Source organism: Mytilus edulis, chromosome 4 (assembly GCF_963676685.1).
Source record: "Mytilus edulis chromosome 4, xbMytEdul2.2, whole genome shotgun sequence".
In the NCBI taxonomy this organism is placed as follows: domain Eukaryota; kingdom Metazoa; phylum Mollusca; class Bivalvia; order Mytilida; family Mytilidae; genus Mytilus; species Mytilus edulis.
Genome location: NC_092347.1, coordinates 16,594,297 through 16,619,410, shown reverse-complemented (window position 1 = coordinate 16,619,410; position 25,114 = coordinate 16,594,297). Strand labels below are relative to the sequence as shown.

At 30.7% G+C, this 25,114-nt stretch overlaps 2 protein-coding genes across 2 annotated transcripts in view; one reads left to right on the top strand and one right to left on the bottom strand.

Moving 5' to 3' along the window:
* Nucleotides 1-256: 256 nt before the first annotated feature.
* Nucleotides 257-16,429, bottom strand: LOC139521726 (proprotein convertase subtilisin/kexin type 5-like). The gene is made up of 9 exons (XM_071315289.1): nucleotides 16,281-16,429; nucleotides 10,629-10,748; nucleotides 9,761-9,899; nucleotides 8,060-8,569; nucleotides 7,168-7,377; nucleotides 5,978-6,066; nucleotides 5,162-5,286; nucleotides 4,504-4,663; nucleotides 257-3,677 (listed from the first exon to the last, which is right to left on the bottom strand). Exons 1-9 carry the CDS (start codon nucleotides 16,309-16,311, stop codon nucleotides 3,556-3,558), a joined length of 1,506 nt encoding a protein of 501 aa, XP_071171390.1. The 5' UTR covers nucleotides 16,312-16,429; the 3' UTR covers nucleotides 257-3,555.
* LOC139521721 (ATP-dependent RNA helicase SUV3 homolog, mitochondrial-like) overlaps nucleotides 16,425-25,114 on the top strand; it is a 23,361-nt gene continuing 14,671 nt past the window's right edge. The window contains exons 1-4 of the mRNA XM_071315283.1: nucleotides 16,425-16,811; nucleotides 21,298-21,375; nucleotides 22,204-22,311; nucleotides 22,950-23,064. Of these exons, the coding sequence (XP_071171384.1) occupies nucleotides 16,535-16,811; nucleotides 21,298-21,375; nucleotides 22,204-22,311; nucleotides 22,950-23,064 (578 nt within the window). The 5' untranslated portion in view covers nucleotides 16,425-16,534. The remainder of the gene's footprint in view (nucleotides 16,812-21,297; nucleotides 21,376-22,203; nucleotides 22,312-22,949; nucleotides 23,065-25,114) is intronic.

Sequence of the window (25,114 nt, the reverse complement as noted above, 5' to 3'; positions counted from 1 at the left end):
AGCCGTATACTACTGTTGCCTTTATTTATGAACCACAACAACAAATGATAACCAATGACATATATAGGTTCAGAAAAAAACCAGAGGAATTAAATTTTATAATTCAATTAAAACTCATTTTGAGGTTCTACTAATGGAGGATACAGGATAAATAGATAATGTAAGATAAGGCAAACTGATGTCTAAATATAATGTAACATCCAGTATATTAGAAAGAAATACTACACAATGGCCATTATAGCTAAAATGAAGTTCACAATGTATTGAAATGTTTATTATTAGATAATCGAAGTTAATTCACTCTAAACTCAATTACAAATAAAAGTTTTTTCAAACATAACTGAGCCACATTTGAAAAGAATCCTATTTAGAAAATTCATTCAAAGAAATTTTATGAATTTGTATTGTATTTTGGTATTTTTGCGTAATATTTTAGAAGTAACACCTCAACATTCTATTGAAACATTAATTCTACACATTTAAACATTAACATATAATTGTGTGACTTACTATGGATTCTTTTATTTTTGTTGGTACCAATTTTCGTTCATTGAAGAAAACTTTCATGTTCATTGACATTTAATTTTGTGGTTTTGTCAAAGCCTTCATAAAAGCCTATAGAAAATTTGTCATTTGTAGAACATTTTATTTCGTGTTTAACCTCTAACTAAGAAATCAACGAAAAATTGGTATCCAACAAATAATAATGAATTCACAGTATAACAAATAAACATCAATAGTTAAAAGACAACTCCAAGCTTGAATTTCTTCAATGCTAATTACTCAAAAATTGGAATATTCATGTATAACTTGTATAGTTAACTTCTCACTGAACAGAATGATATATGTTTAAAAATACTTCTGTTATATTAAGCATAAATGTATCATTATATGAATTGGTTTTGGCAACAATTTGCATAGTAATATATATACTATACAAATCCTTGGATTTAGTATGTTCATTAATTAGTTTTACAGACGGCATCATGTTAGAATAAAGCCAGTATATACATGTACTTGATAAACATTAGTTAAATTATAACTGTTGTTTGAATTCTTCTGTTATTAGTTGATAATTTAAAGTTTCGTTTATCTTTTTTGCAACTGAAATTTAAGTGGAGCCCCAATAAGTCTGTGTATTGGTCTATTTATTATTAACTCTTAACACTCATTTAACTCCACCTCATCAAAACTTGTTCAACATTTTTATATTGCACTTTATAATTTTGTTAATTATGTTTCTTTTACAATGCTTACTTACATAATGACAAAATGTAAGATCATTATGTCTTGACTTTGTTACAGGCGAAACAAAAATATACGCATTTTTTTCTAAAGTTTAAGAAAATTTTAATTTGATCACCAATTTGTTTCCTTGTTTGATTTAGTTGTTTAACCCATTACTTATGATTGAATATTCAGAATAAAACAAAATTTCTGTAAATTTATAATTTTTCCATTGTAGTTTTCATTTTAAAAGTATAAAGGATACAAAAGACAAGAATCAAATCAATAAAAAAATAAATTATTGCACAAATATATTAAAATAATTATGTACATGTATTTCAATGCATAAATAACAATACCAATAATATACATATTTACCAATATTCTATATACATACCACGTGGACAAAAGTTATTTCAAACATTAAATAGATGCATTTTAATCAACAATTAGTTTTACTACAACATTTTTTTTTAAATAGACTCTAACTAGCTGCATTATCATAAATGTAAAATTTCAAACAGATCATCCTTAAGTTTAAAGGATTCATTACATGCCTGCATTGGTGATTTTATAAGTTCTATCATTTATCAGGTTATTTTTGGGTCAGGTTTTATTTGTGGATTGTGTTCATTATTCACATGTTATTGCAATGTGCAATGTTTTTGAATGGACAGTGAATGCGATGCTTGTAAAGGTTTAAATATCACAAGAAAAAGTCCACTGCAAACATACAGCAAATTTCCTTATATAAGTATTTCAATTGTACTCTTTATAGATTGCCAACTTATTTAGTACCGACATTCAAATTCATCTGTCAAAAGAGTCCATTAGTCTGTTACAAAAAGGAAAAAAATAATTTTAATTTTCAGACTTATTTTTAAATATAAGACTATAAAAAATCTAGCAAATTTGACATGTACCAGATCGTCTAGATATTTAATACTACACAGATGAGGAAAAACAGTATAAAAGTCTTAAGATTTCCTCATATAAAATCATGGTGACAAATATTAACTAATAAAAGTATTGGTATGCAAATCTTAGGACTTTTATGTATATATTATAATCTCATTTGCATCAGTAAACAATAAAATGAAAATGACATGTAAAATCAAACAAAATTTGTACAAAACTGAATACATTTTGTGTAATACCACAAGAACTTTATGGTAAAATAATTATTCAACATAGGAACGTAAATCTGAACATTTTCTACATTGGAAAAATAAATAATTCTGAACATTTTATATATCTAAACATCATAATTATTATAAATTAAAGGCAAGTTATAATGGATTGGTATGAGCACTTGTGAGATAAATCTCTATTGAATAGTAATTACCCTATAAACTATTGTTCTTGTCTTTACCATTTGTTTGTTGTTGGAATACTGGCCACATAATTGGAAAACAACAAAATGTTTGCAGATAGGTTTTATACCACCTAACAACTAGATATAGTCTTCCCAAAACAAAATTGGTTTTAAAATAAATACTTGCTTAATTTTTATACTTTCCTCAAAAAATCAAATAGTATTTCAAAAATGAATGTATGATTATGTCAAAGACATTTTTAAATGAAAGTGATTTAGGTTGCAATCCATTGTTTTAGTATACACTTTTAATTGAACAATGATAATGTCAGACATGTTATATGTAATCATACTGTTTACTGGGTGATAATTATAAAAACAGTTTTGCTTTTCATTATAAATATATATATATATATATATAACTTTCATGATCATTAAATATATTGGAATGTTCTTTTGGTTGATTTTAGTCAATATTCAAACAGAAAAATGTTTCATGAAACAAGGAATTCATTATGTCAACAAAATAATAAAACACCATGATTTTTATACCAATTAACACATTGAATTATCTGATAAAACCTTTTATCTTAAGTTATTAAAAATTATTTGCAAGCAAACTTTAAGAGGATACACAAATGAGTACTAACTAAGTCTGTACTATACATTACTGAGTATTTTTTAATAATCCTGAAAAGTACTGACCAGTCATTCCATTTTTTTAATAGGTGAAATTCACTCTACAAATTTGTGATATTTTGATTTATAAGGAGGAGGAGTATCACAAATAAGTTTTCTATAAAAAAAAAAGATAATAAATGTTTCAAATAAAACTACTTATTATTAGTTTTCATATTAATTATATATGCTTATTTCAGAATATGGTATATGAGTAATACATGTTTTAATTACATAAGATTGACATCAGAATGCATTTAAATAAACACAAAATATTCTTCAAATCAATTTATATAATAAATGGTTGATTCACAATAACTGGTTCTCTTCAAATATCACAAGCCAGTGTATACATGTGTTCCTGATTTAGTGAGTGGTTCCCTGTCTGGTTGACCTGCTCGAAGTCTGTAATAACGTCTGACTCTATATGTTACAAATACGCCAATTACTAATACAACTGAAAAATATATCCACAATCAATATGTATAGCTTAAATATTTATAAAAAATTTACATATATAAAAATATGTAAACCCATAATATCTCAAAATTTGCAATACTAAGGTTCTGCAATAAATCTTGTATTTTCAGTTAAAAAAAACTCTGCTGAATTTGAATAAGTCATAAATATATAAAATGGTAGTAAAGAGGAGTATTTCCTTTTAAATCTTTATAAAGAAATCTGTTTTACTTGAAATATCACTAAAACTGCATGCACCTTCATCCACTGACATATTTTTTGGAACCTACTCTGTAGGAACATTTTATTGTGAACTAAACAAGAGTTTTCCACAGAGTTATCTCCTCTTGGTCAAGGCACTTTTATGGTAATTTTGTTTTTATGTCAATTCACTGATACTCTTAACCAGAAAGGTTTCTTGTGAATTCATAATTGATATCATCCTTGCTAAAACCTAACAAATTTTGCAAAATATACATTTTCAGGGTTTACAGGGGAGGTAATATTTTGTCACTAGATTTCACCCTATATATAGGTGAATATGGTATTATGTAAATCAACTTATTTTATGGATACTTTATTTCACGTTTACTCATTTGTCCACTTCACGGCTATTTAATTCCAGGATTTTCTAATTTACTTGACGTAGTTTGATAAGGATTGATAGAAGTTTTACATTACGTGACGATTTTTATTTGCGTTATTTTTCTACTCGCGAATGTCGCGAAATATAAATTACTCATGAAAATAAGTCGGTTTACAGTAATCAATTACAAGAACTTACCTATCCCAATCACAGACAGTAATCAATTACAAGAACTTACCTATCCCAATCACAGACATAACAACAATAAATGATGATGTCACTTCACAATTCATCTTTATTTTATTTGGTTTTAGTAAAGTATTACAAAACTCTGGATCACTAGACCCTGCTGGACAATAGGCACTTGCTGGACAAGGTTGTGGGTTATCACCAGACGACTGCATTAGAAAAAAGAAACATTTAAAGATTTAAAGGAGAGTATATGACTCAATACGAAAGATAAAATGTTATATTAAATTTAAAGTAGAGAGTCCTCCTGCAGTCCCCCTTCACATAAAAGGAAAATATCTCATCCTTTTCTTTTTGGAATGCTTAAGAATCTATTTCTCCTTTCAAACTGATTTACAAAATTCACATTAAAACTATGAATGACCTAAGTAATGCAACAATAACTCTTAAGTCAATGTTTGTTATTGAGGAGTTCAATCTTTTAAATATTGTTTTAAAAACACAGAAGAGAATTTTGAAAGATTTCTGAAGAATGATAAAGGCATAAGGGAAAACCAATGTTTTCAGAAAATGTTTGATTTCTAGTTGAGAGTTCTAAATCATAAGAATATATAAATAATTAAAAAAGAAAAGGACTTTGACAAGGATAATTATCTTTTCTAAACAATGATGGTTTTATGTAAATGTAATTATTTGTATTGACTTACAGGACAGAATTTATCCTCTGGACATAACAAGCAGTCCTGTTTGGTTTGAGATCCACTGTTTGTATTGTAAGTACCATCAGGACATTCCTGACATAATGATGGACCAGCAGCAGTCTTGTATGTCCCTGTAAACAAAGCAAGTTCAATTATAATGTATTTGGAAATTTTAAATAATCTGTTACTGTGTTTACAAAATATTGTTGCATTTATTTGCAAATAAATGATGTTATAATCTTGTCTAGGGAAGACTTATGATAAGGTTAATCAGAGATATTAGCTGTTTCAATGTGGAGATTGAGAAATTCATATTTAGAGATTTTTTTTAAGGCATGACTTCCTATTCTTTCTCACATTGGAATAAAGTCAATAGCATAATTTTAACAGATTTCAATTTTTCTATTTTGACCTCTCCACCCAATTGTAAACCTATGGTCAGGTGACAAAATCAAAACATTGATACTGCATGCTGACAATTTGTTGTTGATCCTAATCATGCATAACTTTCTAACAGTATTACATAGCAGTTGTGTTTCAAATGAGATCCTATCTAGAGAAGCTATATTCTTGGAACAACTATACAATGATTACTGAAAGTGATTTATGAAAATGTCTAAATTCTAAGAACATGACCATTTATTATTATACAAGAATTCACAAATATTTATAGTATTTATTGTCTAGTTGAAAGCCACTGTTAATCCCATATAATTATATTATTGTCATTTTTCTTGTTTGTATTTCTTTCTATAGCCATTTAATGTAGATGTGTTTGCACAAATATATATATCATCTACATGTATCTATCTATTTACAAACCTGGCTGACATTTTGCACATTCTGATAATCCTCTTCCATCAGCTTCTTCTCCTTCTGGACAAGGATCACAGTTAATACAACCTGTTTTACTGAAAAGAAGATGATGATAACAGTTAATACAACCTGTTTTACCTTAGAAATTATACCATTTATTAATTAGAAGATGAGTTTGAAAAAAGGCTAAATAAAAGTATTATTATCACTGGCTTAAAACATGAATAAACTGCACTCATTTTCAGAGAAGCTTTATGAGTCCTGAAGCTTTGATTAAAAATGTTCTAATGGTTTTCTAAATTAGCAACAACTTGTATATTGTTTCAATAATAAATTGGTATATGTCATGTTTAGTAGTTTTACAAATTGGACAGACAAAACTACATCTAAACTTATATGGTATAGTTGTACATAAATGGGAAAATGTTTAATTGCCTTGATTGTTTAATATTTGCCATAGTAACCTACTAAAGGAGACTGGTTAATTTAAGATACTCTTGTTTCTAAATCTGTATGTATATATATATATGTGTTTTTCTATAAAATGATGAAAAATGTCTAAATTAAACTAAGGGGAAAACGATTTAGCTTAAGCTTAAGCTGTTCCTATGGATACATATAAACATCAAAGGAGTAAAAACTATATGTTCTGACCTCTGAAATAAAACCTAATTCGTGGTTTAACAATCAATAATTGAAGAATTACAGTGACATTTCAGGGGCAGATCCAGTTATTTTCCAAAGGGGGGTTTCAACCATGTGTCCTCATTCAAAAATGTTGATTAACCAAAAATAAGGGGAGAGGAGGGGTTCCAACCCTTGGAACCACTCCCTCTAGATCAGCCACTGCATTTTGAACAATTTCCAGTCATTTTGTGTTTGTTTGCAGTCTTAATGTTTTCTTATTTTATAGTGATACTAAACTGTAATATATGATGTCAAAACAGGCTATAGATTGTCATAGATACAATCACAAGATAATAAACTCATCATAGATACTTGGGTTGAAATTTTGTATTAATGTCAGATGCGCATTTCATCTACAAAAGACTCATCAGTGACGCTTGATTAAAAAAAAAGTTAAAAAGGCCAAATAAAGTACAAAGTTGAAGAGCATTGAGGACAAAAATTTCTAAAAGTTTTGCCAATTACAGCTAAGGTAATCTATTCCTGAAAATTGAGAAATATAAACTTACTTGCATACTGTTCCTGAATCACATGTTACACAAGAACTCTGATTTTTCTTATCATTATGGTGTCCATTTGGGCACTCTGTACATTGTGTAACTCCTGATGGCGTAGATGGGGAATAAGATCCTGCTGGACAAGCTAAACAGTCTACTAATCCTGTTTGGTTCCCATATGTTCCTGCAGGGCATGGTTTACAGTCATGGCAACCAAAAATTCTAAAATAAATATATGTAAAATATGAAGTTTAATATTTGTTATGAAAGCGAAATAGTATGCAAGGCATCAGTGACCTCTATATAAATTCTGTTTATTACAAAAGCAAACATATTTCTTATATGACTTGATAATTATTTTTTAATAATCATAGGATAAGCTATTTATATGAACATATTTTCTTTATATAAAATCAATCACTTTTTTCCAATTGTGAAAACTGATATCAATATTCAAATCATTTATATTTTTGATATAAAACCTATCTTTCTTTATCTTTGCAGTAAATTTTGTTGCCTTTGTTTTGCAGTGTTTTATAGGGATTTCAGTTTTCAACTTTTTCTTCATTACAGTAGATTGATAATGTTCAGCCCTTTTCATCAAATTAAAATGCCAAAAAAAGAAATACCTTTATCACACATCAGCCAGATTAAAACAATAACTCTATTTGGGCTCCCTACATGGTCAAATCTTACCCATAACCTTGGGGAGGAGTGGATGATCTTGCAATCTGACATCTCATTGAAAAGAACCTTAGATCTTTATTATGTTCAAAATTCTTAATTTTAATTTCTTAAAAAAGACCTAGTGACCTGAGGCAAACTCAAGATGTGACCTCAGTTGCACTTAGAGGCTAGGTAACCTTCTGGACCCCCTTTATTACATCTTTAATTTTAAACATACTTGCAATAGTGAGTAATTTGACAAGGCTCACATAATGATTTTCCTGTGGCATTCTGATAACTTCCAGGATGACATTTATCACATGAAGATTGTCCTGTAACATTTTGAAATTCTCCCTTTGGACAATCCTCACATTTTGGACTTCCTTCATCTTTACTAAAAGTTCCAATTTTACACATTGAACATTCTGCCTGTGCTTTTTGATCCTGAAAATATCCTGGGGAACATTTCAAACAATTTGTCTGACCAGTTATATTTTGATATTCTCCCTCAGTACAAGCAGTGCATCCTGTACTAGCTGGATGATTACTAAAATGACCTGTATCACATCTCAGGCATTCTTCCTGGCCAGTTCTGTTCTGGTACCCGCCTGGATCACATTTATTACATGAGGATTGTTTTGTTTTATTTTGAAATTCTCCCTCTGCACATGGTTGACATTCAAATGACCCAGTCTTATTGGTAATGTAACCAGCCTCACAACCATCACATTCTTGTTTTCCAGTTACGCTACAAATAAATATATCCAATCAGGTCAAATGAAAATATATATTTAGGCAAATAAGAAGAGAATTTTTTCAGATTTTTTTTAACAAACAATTAAGCAGTATGATAGTGCAATACAGATAGAACAGATCTATTTTAAATACACTTCATGTAAACATGAACTATTCTGAATTGTAAAACTGCCCTCTATCATACTTGAATATACTTAAGTCAAATTCTCTGACTTATACTCAGAAATAATTTGGGATAATTATCAAAATGTAAAATTATTCAGGCTTTTCATTTTTCACGAACAAAAATAAAACAATTAATCTAATGGAAAAAAAAAACAAACAAACAATAGTATCAAAACAAGTAAAGTAACAAAGTAGCCAAGAAGGTGACTCTTAATAATACATTTTTGTAGCTATATAGCATCTTTACTGAAACTTTAAACTTTGAAGGACATTTGTTTTTGAGAAATCACACAATTAAACTAACATTAATTGAATGTTTACATCTATTTCTACATACAATTTATGCATTTTTTGTCCTTTTCACAATTTATAAAACAACTATATGTCAAGAAATATAAAAGTAGATTTTTTCAATGTTTATACGATGCATTTCCACATGGTCTATCTTTTGTCAAAATTTTATAAACTTCAAATGTCTGTAAACCTCCTGTAGTACATGTACTACCACATATTTTTGTCAAACCTCCTGTAGTACTACCACATATTTTTGTCTGACCTCCTGTAGTACTACCACATATTTTTGTCAAACCTCCTGTAGTACTACCACATATTTTTGTCAAACCTCCTGTAGTACTACCACATATTTTTGTCAAACCTCCTGTAGTACTACCACATATTTTTGTCTGACCTCCTGTAGTACTACCACATATTTTTGTCTGACCTCCTGTAGTACTACCACATATTTTTGTCAAACCTCCTGTAGTACTACCACATATTTTTGTCAAACCTCCTGTAGTACTACCACATATTTTTGTCAAACCTCCTGTAGTACTACCACATATTTTTGTCAAACCTCCTGTAGTACTACCACATATTTTTGTCTGACCTCCTGTAGTACTACCACATATTTTTGTCAAACCTCCTGTAGTACTACCACATATTTTTGTCAAACCTCCTGTAGTACTACCACATATTTTTGTCATTTACATAATCAAACCATATATTAAATTGCACATACTTAGCATAATGTCCCTTTTCACATGCTACACAAGATGTTTTTTGTGATGCTGGATTGTAATATCCTCTAGCACAAGGGACACATAAACTGTCTATTTTACACTGACCAAACACCTGGCAACAATAACAATCAACACCACCTGCAAATATGAGGAAACAAATATCTATTTAAAAATCGTATTTAAACCACTAGATTAAAAATTCATCCTTCAGAGGGGGTCCCATTAGAGGGTTTGATCCCAGATCCTGCTTATTGTTTTTTCAGAATCCTGTATCCCACTTATCATTTAAATAATAGCACTTGTATTTAATTGTGTCCCGCCAGACTTTGTTTCCTGTTTTCACACTAAATAATTTGACTTTCAAGTGTCACACAAATCAGCCAATCCCGCTTAACATTGATTTACACCCCATGAGACCCACTTCAGTAAATTCCTATGCAAATTATTTGTGAGAATAATTTCTACTACAACTATTTTGTGCAATTTTAAGATGAAATATATACATGTATATCAGAAGGTTGCTGATTACATCAAAAGTTTCTGAAACTAATTAGATTTTACTTATTTTTCACATATGTAAATAAACAATAGTCTGATGACAAATGATGATATTTGTCAAATCTTTTGTTTTATTGGTTGTACCACTAAATGTATCAATCTTCTTAGCTCTTAAAAAAATTGCATTTAATGGCTTTGTGATGTAAAATACGCTGACCAAGCCTTAATAACTTTGATTAGGACATGTCACTGATGTCTTTTATATGAACCCACTTTGTTTAAAGATCTGGCTTGCTGGTGAAACAAAGAAAACAATTGATTCTATCAAAATATTTGAATGGTTAAATTACCTATACTTATAAAACTTACTTTCATTTGCATAAGTTCCAGGATCACAACTTGTACAATTCTCAATTATTCCGCTGTCACAACTTGGGTATCCTGTTACTGACAAATTTATCTTTAAATATATCAATAACAAGGCAATACCTATAAAACATAAAAAATAACTCTAAAATAAAATAAATAATACTTTTTATTTTCCAAATACAAATACAATTATTTTATTGACACAAACACAATTACAATAAGTGGCAAATGCCCATAGTTTAGTACATTATAACAATGAATACAGCATAGTTAAATAGAAGCTAAAATATCATTTCTATATACCAGACATTTATGTATATATAAGAACTTGTCACTTTCAAGACTTTTAAAGAATTACTATTTACAGGTAATGCAACTTTTAATATTTGGCTGATTTTCACTACAATATGAAGGAAGTACACTAAATATAAATCATGATAATAGTTTTAAAGTTTATTCTGTAGTTAGAAAATTTTTCACATTTCAGTAAAAAGTGATTTTCTACTTCACCCGATTTATATATATTACAAAATCGTTCATCTGTGGGTAAACCTTGTTGTTGCCCTTTTTCAATAGCTAGATTGTGTGCACTTACTTATTTACCTTTAATTTGCCATTTCACTTCAACATTAGTTCCAAGTATTAAATGTTAAAGTGTAATGGCAACTTTAATTTAGCTGTATCTTTTAATATACTAATGGAAAAAGCTAGGAAACTTTAAGCATGTTTTACCCTTACCATGCTGAATTATTTTCAGAAAATGTATAATTTTCGTTTATTTGCAAAAATATGCAAATTATATGCAAATGAGCTTAGCCCTGTTGCTGTAGCAAAATGATTACTTTAAATCTAATGTAGGTGATCACGGGGCAGGGTGGTCAGGGTGAGTATATGGTGGTGAGGAGACGGGGATGGGTGAGCGTGCGGTAATTTGCCCCAAAGTTGGGCATCAGGTGCAAAAAGCGATTTTTCGTCCTTTCTCTTGACCCCAAAGACCCAGGGATGCTGGTAAAGGTATCCAGCTGTAGCCTGCATGTAGAGTTGACCCTAGTGAACAAATTGACCCCAACAATTGTTAGGTGGGAGTGAATCTGATCTTGGTTCAGCAGTCTACAGCAGGCCATTTGGACCAAAAATACGGAATTTCACGATTTTTTCCAATTTTTGACTTCAAATGGACACAAAACAGGAAGTAGACGTTTCCGCTGTGCATTTTAATAATGATAACGATCAGTAGTTTTATGTTCATGGGTTAGCACTATTTTTGCAAGTTTTATGCCTCTGAACTTCCTGTGTAAGTAGATATAGGAAGATGTGGTGTGAGTGCCAATGAGACAACTCTCCATCCAAATAACAATTTATAAAAGTAAACCATTATAGGTCAATGTTTAGCCTTCAACATGAAGCCTTGACTCACACCGAACAACAAGCTATAAAGGGGCCCGAAAAAAGACACAGATGTGAAGTCCACCCCTCCAGAAAACCGAGTTTCAGCCGATTTCAATTTTCCAAGTCTGTATTTGTGCTCAAAATGCAATTTATTCATGAGAAACATGAATATGGATAGCCTCAGGTTGACAGAACATGCACAACTTTTAAATTAAGTATCATAAAGTGGACTTCTAAAAGTATGGAACACCATTGGAGCCAAACAATGATGGTCTGAGTACGCCTGTCATATGATGGTCACTGCATGGTAAGGGTTAAGATTTCAAATAATGTAAGAACAGGACTTTATAATTCCCAATATTTTACCCCATTATCTACTAGGGTGATACCTTTTCTGAAACCATAAACAATTATCTATCAAAAAGTCAATAAAAATCTTAAGTATTTCACCACATTTTTCCAATGATTTGAACAAAATTGAAATGTTGAATTTAAAAGCACCAAATATTTGTTGGAAAACATTACAATAATTTCATGAATTTCAGGACCTCAGGACGATACAGGTATGAGGGTATTAATGCCATTTACCGACAGACATTAAAATATTGTGGTTTGTTATTGGTCTCAAATAATTACCGTTAACATCATTTTTGGAAAAAAATTAACATTATGCGTCCAAATCAGTAGATGTTTTAGCTCACCCAGCCCAAAGAGCAAAGTGAGCTTTTCTCATCACTTGGCGTCCGTTGTCGTTAACTTCTACAAAAATCTTCTCCTCTGAAACTACTGGGCCAAATTAAACCAAACTTGGATACAATCATCATTGGGGTATCTAGTTTAATAAATGTGTCCTGTGACCCGGCTAACCAACCAAGATGACTGTTATGGCTAAAAATAGAACATAGTGGTAAAATGTAGATTTTGGCTTATAAATATCTCTGAAACCAAAGCATTTGGAGCAAATTAAATCTGACATGGGGTAAAATTGTTAATCAGGTCAAGATCTATCTGCCCTGAAATTTTCAGATGAATCGGAGAACTAGTTGCTTGATTGCTGCCCCTAAATTGGTAATTTTAAGGAAATTTTGACATTTTTGTTTATAATCTTGAATATTATTATAGATAGAGATAAACTGTAAATGTACAGCAAAGTAAGATCTACAAATAAGTCAACAGTCAGTTGACCCCTTAACATGCTTAAGGATTTATTGCCTTTTATAGTTAATTTTTAACAATTTTTGGTAAATTTTTGTAATCTTCTAAAAAAATCTTCTCCTCCAAAACTACTAGGACCAATTCGTCCAAACTTGTTCACAATTATCAGTAGGGTATCTAGTTTTAAAAATGTGTCTGATGACCCCATCCCCATACCTAGATGGCTGACATGGGTAAAAATAGTTCATAGGGTAAAATGTTTTTTGCTCATATCTCTGAAACCAAAGCATTTAGAGCAAATCTGCTGTGGATAAAATTGTTCATTAGGTTAAGATCTATCTGCCCTGAAATTTCAGACCAATCGGGAAGCTTGTTGTTGGATTGCTGCCCCTAAATTGGTAATTTTAAGAAAATTTTGCAGCTTTTGGTTATTATCTTGAATATTATTATAGATAGAGATAAACTGTAAACAGCAATAATGTACAGCAAAGTACCGGTAAGAGCTACAAATAAGTCAATATGACCAAAGTGGTCAATTGACATCTTAAGGAGTTATTGCCCTTTATCAGTCAGAGCTCAGACATAAACAAGTCGATTTTTGTTTTCAACTTACAGTTCTAAGTCAAAACAGTTATTTATCATAAAAATGTGTTTTCAATTTTAGACTTATCTAAGTCAGAAAATGACAGACTTGTTTAGGTCTATTTATGTTGATGAAAAAACTTAATTTCACTTGGTGGCCAAACTACACCACCTATGACAGCAAAAACCTGTCTGAGAGTTCACAAGGACTTGAGCTATCTATATTTAATTGTCTAATTGAACATCCTCACTAAACACAGATGTTTTACCTCATTAAGTGGGGTTCCAGGTGGTTGCATTGTAAGGTTAATTAACATTATCTCCGATTTTTTAGACTCTCATTTCATATTTTTCTTTAGAAGACAAAGCATTGTCTTTCAATGTTGTCATTATTTGATTTAGATGCATGACCTCCTTATAAATATGCGTGGGTCTTGAAGTTTACCAATTTTGATCACTTTTCGACTTGTAGAAAGCGTTATTTGCAACTTTTTGATTCTGGTCAATTATTTCTTGCTTAACAATATTTATATTTCTTATGTCTTGCATTAAAGGGAGACAAATACTAAAACTTACAAATTTAGACCTCTATGAGTCAAAAGCAGATTCAGACTTATTTATGTCTGAGCTCTGACTGTTTATAGTCAATTTTAACAATTTTCATAAATTTTGTAATTTTTGTAAATTTTTACAAAATATTTTCCACTGTCACATTCTGGGCCAATTTCATTATAGATAGAGATAATTGTAAGCTGCAAGATTGTTCAGTAAAGTAAGATCTTCAAACACATCACCAACACCAAAACACAATTTTGTCATGAATCCATCTGTGTCCTTCGTTTAATATGCACATAAACCAAGGTGAGCGACACAGGCTCTTTAGAGCCTCTAGTTTATTGTCTAAAAGAAAGTATCCATTTTAAACGTCACGGTCCTACTGAAAAGTGCCCGGGAAAAGAAAAAACGCCCGGGGAAAAGAAAAAGCGCCCGGAGAAGGAAAATTAGCACCCTGAGAAGAAAATTAGCGCCGTGGAGAAGAAAATAATAATATTTTATAACAATATTTTTTTCTTTAAAAAATAACTAATCATTGCTTGTTTTGTCCTTAATATAAATGGTGAAATGTATGATGCTATATCTAAAGTATTGTTGTACTTTTACATTTTAGATTTCAAAATTGTATATAAGTATGTAAATAAATATAAATAATGAGGGGGAGGACAGGGGGTACCATTCTCCCTTCTCCCACCCCCTCTTCTCCTTTCTCCTACCCCCTTCTCCTTTTTCCTACCCCCGTTCTCCTTTCTTCCATTAGAATAAAACATCTCCCTTTGAGATATTTTTTCTTGAAATATTAGATCGTTTTTTAAAAGGAGAGATATTTTATTTTTTCTCCTTTCTCCCAGCCTTCCTCTCCTTTCTCCCAGTCTCCCTTACCCCTGTCCTCCCCCTCAATAATAGTAAATAGAAGAATCATGAAAGACATTGTCCTCGATCAAAATGTATGTTTTGTTACTAAAAATAATCGGTGCCTGAGGTCTAATATTTTCGCAACTGCATGGTGAACACTTTTTTATACAGATGCTGAGATAGATTTATTATATCTTTTTATAAAACTAAAACTGTTTCAATGGCTATGGTTATCAGGGTTTTAATGCTAAGACTTAAATTTAAACATAAGTAAATTAACATCTGCTTTTTATCACCTTGTTTTAACTAGGTACATGTATAGTACTGCTTTTTTGCTGATTTATTATGTGTACCTTTTTTATTTTGCTTAAGTTAATATTTATCTGTGAAATTTGAGTTGTCTTATACATTTTCATTTTGATATCGTTTTTCAAAAACATGTCTTTTGATGTCTTAATTACATGTTATAAATCTTCCGCATAAACTGTGATATCCTGCCATTATTATCAGTCTTTCGAAAAAGAATTCATATATTATTGTTAAAATTGAAATATTCATACTTGTTTTTGTGTTTTATTACAAATGTCTATTATCTGAATTTGCAAATTACTTGTCTAAAATAAAAAAATAAAAAATGTCCGTAACTTAACAAAGTTGTCTCATGCCAATAAAATATCTATATATTTTTCCCGGGCGCTTTTTCTGTTCCCTGGGCGCTATGTTTTCTTCTCCAGGCGCTTTTTATTTTCTCCTGGCGCTTTTTTTTCTTTTTATTTTCTCCGGGCGCTTTTTATTTTCTCCGGGTGCTTTTTATTTTCTCCAGGCGCATTTTAGTAGGACCCAAACGTCATGCACCAAAAATTACTGTTAATGTCATTTGGCAAGAATTTTTACGGTTTTTGTCATGAAGGTACTCTAATTACTACCCTCAGGTATGGCATTGGGATGTACAGGATATGGACAGTTGAGTGTGTAGAATCTCTGGCTTTCATTTTTGATGCCTAGGATGTAGCAGAGAGACTAGCATAGACGATAAGATATTGAGAATAAAACTGATGGTCCTCATGATCAGAAGAAGAAGATCATGCTATGTAAAATATTCAAAATAAATCATACCATAAACACTTTGTAATGAAAAGTTAACCATTTTCTTTTGCTGTGAACTTATTCATGTCAACAGTTATTGAATAAATAACAATTTAAAGTACTCAGATCTACGACGACATCTACCATTTTGACAATCATGTGATTTAGTCATTCGCCTTATTCTACTTCCGGTTTATTTCAAGATGTCAGCCTCCAGTAAGAAAACACGAGAAATTTTGCAGTAGATCACATAGCTTGGATTTAGACAGTTCTTTGATGAAATTATGTTCAATATTTGCACAACTGTTTGCAGAAAACAACCAAAAGTCCATAAATTAATCAAGCAAGTAGATGTTACAAATCTGACGAAACATGTGCTTGGATTTAAGTCATTGCAAGGACAAGAGCTCTATAGTCGACATTCAAAATCTAAAAAGAATAAAAAGAGCCAAAACACACCTGTAAAAACTTTAGAATCGCTTGTTGAACCAGTTCCATACACATCAACACATACACAGCCACATGGAATTGGTGAAGAACTTGGTGGAACCCTGGCCAAAGGTAAAGACATGTTTGAAAAAAAAAGTCAAATTTAACAAAAAATAATTCCAAATCCCATGGAAAATTTTAATCGGGAAGTCCCTTAGCAAATTGCATAAACAAAAGCTCAAACATTTGTCACAGAATGAATTAAGACCTTCCTATAAGGCAGTGTCTGCGTGACCCTGCATGTTCAGTGTTCTCCCCAGGCTCTTAAAGGACCACGGGCCTGCAATGTATAATTTTTTACCGTGGTTCTATTGGTTCTGCCGCGATGTAGAATTCTTATCCGTGGTGCTAAAATATTCAGGTGAAATTTGACCAGTTCAAACCCAGATTGTTTACACCACGTGATCAATTTACTGTACTTCTTCTTTCGTTAATCAGCAACGGAAAATATACCATCACTCATGAGGTTTACCTTGTTGATTGGATTTAAACGATGTTACTAACACTTGTAACATGATTGTTTTGTGTCTTAATTAAGATTTAACAATTTTATGATCACAAATAACTACACACCATAGTCTGTTATTTTTTAACTGTTAATATTGGAATTAGTTAAAAAGGCAAGTTCAAATCATGAATAAGTGTTCAGTGAAAATTGTTTTCTTTAATCTAATTTGCTCATAATTCTTTTATGTAATTAACTTTATTCAAATAAATTTGGATCTTCCCTCATCTGATCACCAGCATGGCTCAAGGTATTACTCCTAAAATTATTGTGAGGGGTGTGAGGTGACACGTCCAGGTATTCAAGCAATTTCCTGTCGCGCTTGCAAGTGCATGCATCGTTTCACTTCTGATGGTATTGATCAGTGTACACGGCCCATAACTTATAACTTTCCATTTTGAACTACATGTATCAGGTGTATAATATACATCTCTGTCTTGCGTGTCCAAAACTGATATAATATACTAGTCATTACTTAACTCATACGCTTGTTTATAAATAACATTTCTGGTGTAAAGAATATTATTTATAAAAATATAAATAATACATGTACCAAAAAAAAAAGATTTGATGAAATAACTATATATTTACATATTTTTTCCAAGGGTAAATTTGGGAAAATGTAATACAGTGTTCTCCTCAGGCTGTTTTAGCGTCGCGGTATCGGGACGCTATATTTTCTTTCCGTGACGCTATAATAATTTCATATTAAATATATATTAAATAGGTGTTAATTGCCCTTTGGGTGATAACTGTTTGGATACGAATACCCCAAGCTGTCACTTGTGACATGATTGATACCATGTGGTCTGCTATCGGAAATTTCGCCAAGGAGAATGTAATCAGAAAATCATAAACAAAAAATTCAAAATGTTTGCAATATGAAAGTTCAGGAAACAAACAATTTTTCTCTTTTTAAAAAGAGGTTGAGTCGTATCTTTTTATGACTTTCAAATTAATATGAGGCAGGCATTACCTGTGAATGGGGACGAAGTTTGTATTAATTTGTTTTCTATTCAAACATGGAAATACTGTAATGTTTCCGATATTGGTTCTGTTGTTAGGGATTCAGTTGTGACGTTATTTAAGTTATGAAGTCATATTCAATGTAAACAAAGAAACGCTGTTATCAGGTAACGTTTTTTTCATATCAAACAATTATTAAAAATGATTGGGTGTTGAACTCCTTCCTATATTTTTTGATATGTTGAAAAATTATACATTTTATTTAAAGTCTCATGCAAACAAGACCGGAAGAGGAAGTAGATCTGAAAAAAAAGTTAACGATTTTGAGTTCATTTAGTAGAATGAAAAATTCGGGAAAATTTTCCTGATTTTTTTTTTTATTGATTTTTCTACCGTAATTGGGGACTTTGTCCCCATATTATTACTTTCTTTCTCTTCCCATGTAAATTGAGAGTGAAAATTTTAATATTGAGCTAAATAAGTTTTGTACTTTCTTTAGAAATTGATCATAATTAGCTCTAGGTTATGTTTCATCCATTTAATGCATTAAAAATTACATTGAAAAAAATACAATTTATTTTTTTTACGCCAAATGTGAAGCTATCCAAAATTTCTGGGGAGAACACTGTAATATATACTTGTTGTCAATAGTGAAGGATGGATTGGAACATACCAGAAACATTGAATTTAACAAAATTGTACGCACTTGTCGACCATTCGTTTACATACGCCTGGATAGAAAGTTACGGAACTATAGATAATCACAATTTAAAATATATACATGTATACATTGAACATAAGAAAGAAACATACATTTTGTTTAATTTCGGGTAAAAGTTTTGTAAATAGACTAGTCCACATATGCCAACAGTATGTAATCATTGAATTGATAGACTATTGTATACCAAAAGAAGAAGAAGAGAACCATTTTGATTTAAATACAGGTAGATATATTACTTGCTTTGGTTCATCGAAGTTATGGACATAGTAAAATGACAGATTTATATATCAATTAGATGGAAGAAATTAGTCATCATCACAATTGTTCTGACATGCATGTAATATATATATGCAACTGAACGTACACTAATAATCCCCAAGGGATGTGAATATTTTCCAGGAAAACTATTGAGTATCAAAGTTTCAAATCAATTTCAGGATTTATTTTCTTTCTGATATTCAATGACAGCAATTAAAGAATAAACTGCTTGTCAGCCTTTCGGGTATTCTTGCAGTTAAAACAGACTTATAATTACGTTCAAAAATAGGGAAAGATGACATTAAATTCGTTCTGTCTTTTTTTTAAACATTATTGGTCAAATAGCTAAAGTATTATATGTTGTGAGACAAAGACTATTTTAATAAGGACATTCCCGATTATGTATAAATTTTGTTGATGTTTTTCACACTTGAAAAGAATATCTGTTTGTAATTTGTCGATTCCGTTTCAGGAAGTTCCTTAAATTTTCTGTCAATTTTTTAAGACATTGTTTTTTCATGCGTTGTGAGATTTAAGATATTTTGATGAGAACATCAATTCCTAAATAGGTAAATAAAGATCGCTTTGGATGGACTAAATTATATAATTGCAATTGTTAATGATCTGTTTGAAATATTAAAGGTTGCCGATTCTAATTTAAAATAGTACAATTTTTAGTTCATATACTCGTGTTAAGAAGGTTATATTTTTATTTTATAAATTAAATTTATTCAATTAAAATGATTCAGTATTTTATCGTTACAAAAGTAATCAGAAGTGATAATTCATTTAAAAGTGAGCTTATGCAAAATATAAAAATATGCAACAGCTATCCAGTTATTGTGCGACTTTATTACTCCCATAAATTAATTTTAATTCATTTTTTTTACATTTCTGTGTCTTAAACTATCAAGTTGACTACCGTTTATCATTCATATGAAATGTTGTTCACACCTGAAATGGTGAACCGTGATTTCACTGAATGAAGATCAAAAAATTAGAATTACATAATGCTAATTTTTTAATTACCTTGAGTTTAACTACACATTCAACATCCACTAAGTGTCACAAAACTATACTCATTTTATTTCCACAGTAAATGGTAAAAGCAAGTGAAAATGTTTGCTGGAATGAAGCAAAAAGGTCAGAATACAAACATGTATTTTTAATACGCTATCGATCATGTCAGTTTCATATGTTTGTTTAAAGTATTTGTAGAAAAAAATCATAAAAATGTTCTATTGTATGATTTACTTTTATTACCAAAATTCGTATAAAAAAATCACATATAAATCCTACAATCTAATTTAAAAGTTGCATGGCTATCACTTATTTTTCGTTGGTTAATAGCTACACCAAAAGTAGTTGATGTGCTTTAAATCGCGTTATTAGTTGGTTAACGAACAAAATTTAAATGAGATTAATTTCACCCCCGGCATGCAAAATGCAAAAAGACTTAAACTACATCACATAAGTCAGTAAGTTTGATGAAAGAAAATTAATAATTCCCACTTTTCTTCTTTATTAGTTTTCAAATCAAAATAAAACTTGGTGAATATTTTTTTTATGATATATGGTATTATGAACATTATAAGATGAAAAGTGAAAAATTGCGAATTATCCCTTTAAAAATTACATACTGTACATCATTTACATGAATCTCAAATTTGTAGTCTTTATTCTCAATAAAACCTGCTGTATTACACAATATAACAGAATTTTCACATAACATCTTTTGGTTCTTGGGTGCATATTGAGTTTTTGTGAGTTCTCATGCAATTGTTATACCTATCATTCATTTTGTCCTTATGGGATGTTTTCACATGGATGCAATGACCTGACACAAGCAGAATAAAATTTCATATTTTAAATACATTGCATGTTTTCTTCAACTTACAGATAGCAGTCTAACATACATTTATATCAATTATCAGTATTATTTGATATTTCTAGTCAAAGCTATTGAAGTTTTTGGTTAGAAAGGAGAATATGATATCAGGTAGATACACAGATTAAAACAAATTTGTTTGGGTTTTTTATTGTCCAGACATGGACAAGAGGGTTATTGATTTGAGATTTACTACATGCACATGTATTTTACTTTTCAGAAAAGATACTGGGAATTTTGACTCAATTTTATGTAAGGAAAGAAGTTAGAAAATTTGCAGAAGAGAATGGCATTGAATGTGAGTTATCAATACTTGAAATACAGAAATTATTGGATGTTTTTATTATTGCGAGCTGAAAATTGCGACAGGGTTATAATCGCAATAATTTAAACTTCCATTTTGAAATTTTTTATATGACTTAAATAAGATTTTTCTCAATATCGAAAAAAAATTAAAATCACATTTAAATCTAAAATGACAGAATCGCAATAATAAATGCATGCAATAATTTCTAAATTTACAGTAATTGTGATTAAGATCTGGTGTTTGAATTAAGTTCTTCTTCTGTAGATGTAGAAACATAGGTGTACATGAAACACTTCAGCTTTATCCTATGAAAGAAAAACATGATGTTCCTATAAGGTTCTTGTTAATATTCATTTTTGTCTGGCATGTCTGGCCAGTGATAATGCCATGTTTGCATATAAGTGTTGCAGTTGTCAATAATAACGGTCCTAATATCAAGCTTTGCAATATGCTTGAAGATCTACATACAGGAGAGACATATCTCAGTGTCAACTGTTAATTATTTTTTTTAAGTTCACTGTCCCTTTGAAACCATGTTACATTCCTTCTTCAGTGAAACAAATGAGATTTATGGTATAAAATTGTACGTCAGACATTAATAATACAACTCAGCAATGCAAAAAAGACCTTAAACAGCATCAACAATACGTTATTCTTCAGATATGGTCATATATGTGTACATGTAGATATTGAATTTTTGAATAGATTTCTAAGAAATAACTGAAGATCTTTTTATCAAAACTGCTTTATTTAATTGAATAACTACTATAAAATTTTAAAATGAGTGTATATGTTAAATAGCCATATTCTATTTTTTAGCGAAATTCTTCCACAAGTCATTCCAGAGTTTTAGAAAGTTTTGTTGTGATGAAGAAAATCTACCAGTTGAGTTACATCTCATACTAAGTGATATAGCTGCTGGTGCAGGTATGGTGATCAGTATAGTAAGGTTAATTGGAACTTTACTTTAATGTCAATATGAAATTTCTGTAGACAGACACATGGTTTACAATAAAAATGAGAGAAAAAGAATTCATTTACTGGAATTCACAAGCCAGTTTTGTTAGAAATGTAGATTTTATTTATCACACTTTGTATGAATGAAGACAAAAAAAATGTATTCTGGCTATTTTAATTTGAACAGAACACAACTTTGCATTGCATGTATATTGGAAGCATCCCTCTCCTTGTAATTGAAAAGGAAATAGTAACTTTAAACACATCAAATCAGGCCTTTGCTGTCTTAAAAAAAATAGTATAGAAAAGGAGAAGATGCGGTAAGATTTCCAATGATAAAACACTCCACAATATGTTTTATATAAAACATTTTTCATTTAGAAAATATATCCCAAAACGTTCCTCTTCTAATATTATCTCATAATAAAAAAAAGGAATACCCGGTATATATGTTTAGTTATTGAACCATATGATATCCACTGTTTTGTGTAAGTTCTTTAACAAATTTCTTATTGTGAGATTTGTCATTTTACTGTGTAACAATAATAATTTACATGATGGTATTTGTAATGCTTGTTTACATATATATATAATAATTATAATTGCAGGACATGTTGATGACCTTCTACCATATTTCTTACAACACACTAAAAAGATTTTCCCACACTTAGAGTGTTTGGAAGATTTAAAGAAAATAAGTGATCTTAGAAATCCAGCTAATTGGTAGGTATATCTGAACTCACCAATACATGGTGTAGGAATATTTATATTGGTAGGTATATCTGAACTCACCAATACATGGTGTAGGGATATTTATATTGGTAGGTATATCTGAACTCACCAATACATGGTGTAGGGATATTTATATTGGTAGGTATATCTGAACTCACCAATACATGGTGTAGGGATATTTATATTGGTAGGTATATCTGAACTCACCAATACATGGTGTAGGGATATTTATATTGGTAGGTATATCTGAACTCACCAATACATGGTGTAGGGATATTTATATTGGTAGGTATATCTGAACTCACCAGTACATGGTGTAGGTATATCTGAACTCACCAATACATGGTGTAGGAATATTTATATTGGTAGGTATATCTGAACTCACCAGTACATGGTGTAGGTATATCTGAACTCACCAATACATGGTGTAGGGATATTTATATTGTACTTCTGGCTTTTTCTTACAGAATTTAAGGCTGTGATGCTTATCTGCTTAGAGCAATTGATAAAAACTATTTGTATAAAACTTTATAAATTAGCAGAATCCATATCTGTACTGGGGTAGGTTCTTTTAAAAGATCACATGTTTCTTTCTTTTGACTGTTAACTAGCACATTTAAAAATTGACTTGTTTGTCAGTCTGTTAGAAAACAGTCTATTCATATGATAATAAAATTTGACCTTGATATATGTTTATCATATATGCAAGTTTTCCATTCTACTAATAAGGTTATGATATTTGTTTAGCTGTGGAAATAATTTGGACAAAATTCAAAACAAAACTTATAAATCTAATGGAGAAGCATTTACCAAAACAGACAATCAGAGGTAACAAGACCAAAAAACCATGGATAGATAAAAAAAAAGTTCAATCCGGAATAAGAAGGAGAAACAAACTATATAATCGAATGAAGAAAATGAAACAAGCATATGATATAAGGAAGTACAAAGAGGGCAAAAAAATGGTACAAAAAAAACAGGGTACTAACTCCTACTGGAATTACATAAATAACATCCTAGAAGTGGGAGATGAACACCAGGACCAACCCAACAAACAGAAACGCTTTTGAAGTTATATTAAAACACTGAAAAAGGACAACACAGGGATTGACCCTCTTAAAGACAATGGGCGATTATTTTATACCGCAATAGACAAAGCTAATATCTTGAACAGACAATACCAATCAGTCTTTACTAAGGAAAATAATGAAGACATACCAAAGCTATCAGGTAAACAATATCCACAAATGCCAGAGATGACAGTCACAACAGAAGGCGTAAGAAAGCTATTGAACAGATACAACCCAAGTAAAGCATGCGGCCCTGATAAAATACCACCAGAATCCTAAGGGAATGTGCTGACAACATAGCAACCCTTTTATGCATTGTATGTAATGCCAGTATTGGATCTGGTACAGTGCCAGAAGATGTGAAACAAGCAAACATAACAGCAATATTTAAGAAAGGAAACAGATATGATTCTATCAACTATAGACCCATTTCACTCACCTGTCTATGCTGTAAATTCCTGGAACACATCATTGTCAGTAACACCTTGAAACATCTAGACAATCGCAAAATACTCACCAACTGTCAGCATGGTTTTAGAGCAAGAGGAAGCTGTGAAATTCAACTCATCACGCTTTGTCATGAGCTTGCATCAGCTCTAGACAGAGGAGAGCAGATTGATATGGTTATCCTTGACTTTTCTAAGGCCTTTGATCGTGTCCCACATAAACGGCTGCTAAACAAACTACAGCATTATGGAGTTGCAGGACAAACACGCAAGTGGATTCAATCGTTCCTAGCTGAACGTACCCCACAAGTCATCATTGAGGGAGAATCTTCAGAGTAAGTTCCTGTACATGTGGTTAGTTGAGTCCCCTAAAGGGCTGTACTTTGACCCTTACTAATCCTCCTATTTATCAATAACTTACCTGACAACATAACATCCAACACATGACTAATTACAGACGATTGTATAGCATACAGAACAATAATTACTACTGTTGATACTGATATACTACAAGACGATCTCTAC